General features: G+C 38.8%; 1 protein-coding gene across 1 annotated transcript; it reads left to right on the top strand.

Moving 5' to 3' along the window:
• Positions 1–764: 764 nt before the first annotated feature.
• Positions 765–6,497, top strand: LOC103810872 (uncharacterized protein KIAA1109-like; the record flags this gene model as incomplete). The annotated part of the gene is made up of 8 exons (XM_009083795.1): positions 765–861; positions 2,885–3,046; positions 3,134–3,273; positions 4,082–4,283; positions 4,476–4,679; positions 4,796–4,975; positions 5,695–5,832; positions 6,192–6,497. Coding segments are annotated over 8 exons (1,429 nt in total), but the record flags the coding sequence as incomplete, so codon positions are not given.
• Between the last annotated feature and the right edge of the window lie 213 nt (positions 6,498–6,710).

Raw genomic sequence — 6,710 nt, 5'->3', positions numbered from 1 at the left:
CTGGAGCTCTGCATGGGTTTGTTATGGGATTGAATGTTCTTGGATTTTGTGATTTGAAATTAAGAACAGGAAAAGTCAGTCACTGCTGCAATTCAGTTGAGACAATGACAAATCAAAATGCTCCTCACTTGAAACAGCTCAGCTTTTTTAGTCTTTCCATGTGGAAGGACTATGTGTGTCCATTTCCCAGCATTGCAGGCTGTCTTCAGGGATAAGTTACACCTCTGAACCTGCCTGTTGCTTTTAGTCAAATTTAGGAATAACTAAACATTCTCTATAGCTTTTGTAATGTTCTGTATTTTCACTGATGGTGTATTATGCCCATGGAGGAGGTGTGAACTCTTGGAATATCTTACTATTTTTTATGCAAATTTCTGTATGCCTGTGTTCAGTAGGAACAATTCAACCATGCAGGAAGGAAGCTGTGTGCAGAGGAACAAATAGTTGGTTGCACAGGATTCATGTAGTGTAACAGAGCAGAGGAGCAAGCTTTAGGCATTGTTCCTGAATAATTAATTTCCTCTGTTTCTCTGTGTTTCAGTGATGATTTTTAATATTTTATTAACATCTATTTTTTCATACTAAGTTTTCAGATCTTAATATTTATAGGACATGAATTGGAATGTCATTGAAATATCATCTTGCAATGATATTTCTGTAAATAATGACAAGAAATAAATTTTGAAGGGAAGGAGAGACACCAAATGGCTGTAGAGAAATTGAGTTCTTCATGTGAAGTAACTTGATCTTTCTTTGCTTTCCAGCTGCACTACAACTCGAAGACTCTAAAGACTGAATCGCCAAACACTTCTCGTGGATCCTCCTTGCCAAGAACCCTTTCCAAAGAGTCCAAGCTGTATGGTATGAAAGATACTGCCACATCTCCTCCTCCTTTACCTAGCACTATCCACAGCAAGACTAACACCTTACTTCCTCCCCAACCCCCACCCATCCCATCAGGTACTTGTAGACAAACCTTCTGAATCTGTCATGGATGTGTATCTTTCTTTGGTGCAATCTACTGGCTTTAGATCTGGCTACACTTTACCTGGAGCATTGTATTTATCAGGCCTTAACTGTGGCTACAGAAAGCTGATCCCAAGAATGCAGTTCATAAAGCTGCATTTTTAGACATTGTTTGCCAAACCAATCTCAGTGATATTTCTGTCATAGTCAGCATATCCCAGTGGTGGGCTGCCACTGCCTTCTCCCTGTTTTCATTTAACAAAAGAATGCTGGAAACCAAAGTTGAAATAGCTGTAAATCTCTCACCTGTTGCAGGCCCTTAAATAGCTCCATGATTTGGAGTAACATGAGTTCTAATACTTACAAGTCTTGTTTTATCTCCAGTGATTCCTGTTTTCAAGCAGCAGTCTGTTCTTACATCATGTCAGATCTAGGAGATATGTAGATTGCACATCCAACTTCTGAGACACACTTCTCTCCTTTGGCATTGAATGTCACTTTAAATACAAAGCTGAAATTTTGTCAGAATTTGATGAGTAGGCAAAAAGATTAACTGAAAGTTGTGTGTGTGGGTTTAGCCTTATAAAATGAGCAGAGATGCTGGGAGAGAAGAGTGCAATGGGGTCACCTTCCTCAATTATCCATGCTGTTGAACCATTAGCTCTTACTCCTTTAGGTGGCCATCCTCTTGATGATTACCAAATGATGTGTAATGGTTTATGCTACTTCTACTCAGTTTTTTTCTCTACCTTCCTATATCTTCTTTCTAATCTTTGCCTTTGGATTTTTACCATGCCATGTCCACTTACTGAGTCTTGCTGGTTTTATGTTTGTAAGCTCTACATTTGGGGGGGGCTTACAGAAATTGCACTTGTATGATAATAGAAATGTCTCCTCAAACTGGGGATTGGCTTGTAATTGCTTTATTTCTTTATGCATTGTGTTTCTAGAAATATTTATTAGTTCTGACTTGTTTTGAAGCACATTTATTGTCATTTATACTACTTTTTTTTCAGTAGTACTTTTCCCCTGAAAGCCACTCCTCTGGAATGGAAACCATCTCATCTTACTGTCTCTGACTCCCAGTAAGAGCAAGGACAATGTGGTCAGAGGCACTAGACAGAATAGTTTGCATAGAATGAAATATTAGTGCTTGCTTTTTTTAGCAAGCAAAAGGATTTTTAAGCTCTGTTTTAGCAGTTAACTTTGCTATTTTCCTTGGAGAATTTGAAATCCATATCTTCATTTATTTATCCATTCTAATAGCTATATTCCATAGAGACAGTAATTGAGCTAATATCTTGATGATAATGGTACTAATATCTTCTCTGCATATTTAAATTATGGTGAGTGTGGATTCAAGCCTCTTCCACAGATTTAGAAGACAGAAATCTTACTTGCTTATACTCCGACTAGTTCCAAGCTTTTAAAAACACTGGTTAAGAATTTTTAGTTATTCTTTGCATAAATATAGTAGGACTTGCCAATTAGTTTTAATTTTTCTAGGTATTTTCTCTATTTAAACTGATGTTCTTTCCAGACTTGTGCATTTATTTTTCCTAACTCCACTTTTCTTCCCAGTCAGCTGTGGTTACTTTGCATTGTGCATTTGGAGAACAGCTGTGTGTGCCTGCTTTCAGGGCTGTTTAATGGAAAGTGAGGCAGTCACAGTGGCATCAGAGTGGTGAAGAACATGCACCATGGAACTACAATCAAGCATGACAGACTAACAGTTGTTTTTGCGCAGTTTTCTGAGTGAAAACTTAAGGCTTAATCTTTTTCTAACCAGTCTGATTCATGCTTTTTCAGATAGAGAAATCAGAGGAAACAGCTGTTAGTTATGAAGCATCTTCTAATGTTTTATCAGTTTCTGTTGAGTGGTATTACATTAGACAAATTTGTCTTTTAAATGTTGCAGCCAAAGGGAAAGGAAGCGGTGGAGTGAAAACTGCTAAGCTATATGCATGGGTAGCCCTCCAGTCACTGCCAGAGGAGATGGTGATTAGCCCATGCTTGCTGGACTTCCTGGAGAAAGCTCTTGAAACCATTCCAATTACACCCATTGAAAGGAATTACACAGGTAAGTTGCATATTTGTATTCTGGTGGCATTAAGCTACTTTTCCCTTTAAATTCCACTTTCTAATGACTTCTTGTCCTTGTTAAAAGCTGTCAGTTCACAGGATGAAGACATGGGACAATTTGATATACAAGATCCCTTGGAAGAGTCCACAACATCTTTAGTATCATCCTCAACATCAGCATATTCATCCTTCCCAGTCGATGTGGTGGTTTATGTGCGAGTTCAGGTGAGGTTTTAACTTAACATTCAGGGTAGTAAGTAACTTCAGTCACAGCCTTTAAAACACTCCAAGCTTCTAAGTTTGCCTTTTAAAAGCTAAAACGTATTTTCAACTGTCCTTTCTGAAATATTGATATCTAGTGTGATGATAAAATGAGAGTTTTGATGTATTTTGGTCCCTGGGAGACCACAGAAATGAGCTATTTTGAGAAGTCACAAAAGTTCTGAGGACTTTCAGCAATTCTTCTTTGTATCTTTTGGACTTGTTTAAAAGTTCTGAGGACTTTCAGCAATTCTTTGTATCTTTTGGACTTGTTTTGAAAATGTTTCATAACTACTATTTCTATCCATTGTTCATAGGTACCATTTGGTGTGTCCAGGATTTTTCTATGTCTAAGAGAGAAAAATGCTGCCATGGAGTGATTCAGAGCACTTGAGCTTGATATGAACATTGCTGTTTTCCCACTTTGCTCAAACAAACTGACATAAACTTGATTATGTTCCCAAACTGAACAACTTATTCTAACAGATGCTCCTTTTTTTGCCCTATAAAAATCAGCCACAACAATCTGGAGCCTCTCTCAGCTTTTCCTTGCAAACTCATTAGGCCAAGAATGTTGGCCCTGGTATTTGGAGGGATTGCTTGAAATTAATGAACCTACATCAACTTGTATGCAGTTATCTTCTTAACTCTAAAACCAGTTTGAAAAGGCTGTAATTTGCTCAGATTTAAAACATAAATCCATAGCATGTTACAAGCCAAATTTGGGATTTCAGATTTGTTCATTGAATGCTTTAATTTGTCTGTCTTTCAGCCCTCTCAAATCAAGTTCAGTTGTTTGCCAGTATCAAGAGTTGAATGTATGCTGAAGTTGCCTTCCTTGGATCTTGTTTTCTCTTCAAACCGAGGAGAGCTGGAGACTTTAGGCACAACATACCCATCAGAAACTGTGTCCATTGCTAGCAATACCTCACAGAGCAGCTCGAAGAATTCAGTTAGTAAATCTGGAGGCCCAGGTAATATGTCCATGAATGTTGATTCTGTACTATGGCTAGTGTCAATGTACAGAATATTTAAGCTACATTTCTGCTAAAGGGCATAATTTGAAGTGCATTTCATCTGTTTAATGTTACTGTTAGCATTAAGTATTATTTCATATTTCAAAATGCTTTCAAAATCTAATTTTTGCCAAAAATAATTGACTTCAGGTTCATCACCTGGACTAGGCAGCCCCCTTGGCAGAACACGGCACAGCAGCAGCCAGTCAGACCTGACTACTTCCAGCAGCAGCTCCTCAGGCCTGAGCTTTACTGCCTGCATGTCTGACTTCTCCCTTTACGTGTTCCATCCATACGGAGCCGGAAAGCAGAAATCGGCCGTTACCGTGCTAACCCCTGGATCAGGAGGCTTAGGTACAGAAACAGCTTTTGTTTGCTTCAATAAACACGACTCAACTTGAGCATGGTTTTCTGAACTGAAGGTTTGAAAAGGTCGTAAAGATTAGATTTTTTTTCCTCTCTACTTTTAGGGAATGTGGATGAGGAACCAACTTCGGTCACTGGCAGGAAGGATTCCTTGAGCATCAACCTGGAGTTTGTCAAAGTCAGCCTGTCACGAATGAGGCGTTCAGGAGGTTCCTCCTTTTTTGAGAGTCAACCTGCAAGTAAAGCTACCAGCAAGATAGATACCACATTGATAAACATATCTGGTAAGTGCTTGGCTCATTTTAATCCCATCTATTCAGCTAATTAGAGAACTAATTAGAGAACAGTGAGGGACTTTACTCTGGGCAGCTTTTGTAGCTGTTACTGAGAGCCATCTGCTTGTAGTGTGCATAACATTTTTGCTCTTTATGAGGGAAGTAGGAATTGATACATTAAATTTAATGGTCCTTGGAGTATCTGTTTGCTAGATGTGCCTTTATAGCCTCCTTGATTCATTTAATAAAACTGAATAGACTTGCTCAAACACATCTCTGACATCAGTCCATCTGACTTACTATGACCCTTGGTATCTGGTGCTTCTGAAGCTACAGTGAGAGCTGGACTCCTGAACACTCAAGGAACCTTGAAGGAAAAGTAGGCTTTAGAGATTTATTTCCTAACTTAGTGAGCAAACAGCAGAATGGCTGTGATTCATCTGCCATTAAAGCCCTCAATGAGGAGTCTGAGGCACATCCAACACAAGCAGGACTCAATGTCATTTATATTCTTAGGTTCCATCTTGCCTTTATGAAATGCATTGGTATCTAATATTGTGTTTGGAGGGATGGCAGCACCTCAGGAAAACTTTTTTCATTACATCAGAGACTATGCTGCTAGTGAAGAATAATTTGACTATATTGAATGCCTTTTAATCACATTTGGTTACCAAAGCCTGTTACTACTGAGAACTTAGAGTTATGTGTATGCACTTTTTCTCTTCCAGCTGTCTGTGACATAGGATCTGCTTCTTTTAAATACGACATGCGCCGCCTCAGCGAGATTCTGGCCTTCCCCAGGGCCTGGTACAGGAGGAGCATTGCTAGAAGGCTCTTCCTAGGTGATCAGACAATAAATCTGCCAGGTAAGATATACTGCTTCTTAGCACCAAACATCCTCTTGCACAAGGGGTTATAGTAGTAATTTTGTATACATTTATTACCTGTATCTTATTACACACGTGACCAGATATATATGTGTTATAATTTACTCCACATGCATCACTCTATTATAAAATCCTATAAAGAATAAATGGCAAATTTCTCAAGTAGGTCATTGAATCATCTAAAGAGCTTATATTAATCAATACAGTAGAAAAAGTTCATTTACTATCAATATAATATATTTTACACCTTCCAAATGCTTCTCAGTATATGGGAGGATATGGTTGAACAAAAATGAAATAGTTTTACTGCCTCTCATGTGCTGCTTTTTCTTCAGTAGCATCGGGTCCTGGAACACCAGATTCAATTGAAGGGGTTAGCCAGCACCTTTCTCCTGAATCCTCAAGGAAGGCATACTGCAGGACGTGGGAGCAGCCCTGCCAATCTGCCTCCTTTACACACATGGCACAGTCACCTAATGTTTTCAGTGAACACAGTGCAAGCAGCAGTATGTCACCTGGGACAGCATCTCACAGCTTAAAGTCTCCAGCTGTTACAAGATCCAGGAGTGTGTCTGACTCTTCAGTGCCTCAGAGAGGTGAGCCCACAATGACTTTCTCTTTTTTTCATGTACTTCCATGGAAAAGTATGTCGTTAGTGCTTTGTAAAAAGCAACCATAAAATACTCTTTGCCACTGTGCCTGAGAGTGGAGAGTCAGTGGCTTAGAAAAAGGAAAATGTCTGGAAAAGGGAAGAAAGCCTAAATAAGGGTAGTTTCTGTATAGGAAATAAACTAACTTTTAATTTCTTTTACCACAGAAGTTACTGCATTGTGTCTTAGAATCATAGAATCAATTGG

Source organism: Acanthisitta chloris, unplaced genomic scaffold (assembly GCF_000695815.1).
Source record: "Acanthisitta chloris isolate BGI_N310 unplaced genomic scaffold, ASM69581v1 scaffold46331, whole genome shotgun sequence".
NCBI lineage: Eukaryota > Metazoa > Chordata > Aves > Passeriformes > Acanthisittidae > Acanthisitta > Acanthisitta chloris.
Note: the sequence above shows the minus strand (reverse complement) of the source record. Positions and strands in the feature narration are given on the sequence as shown.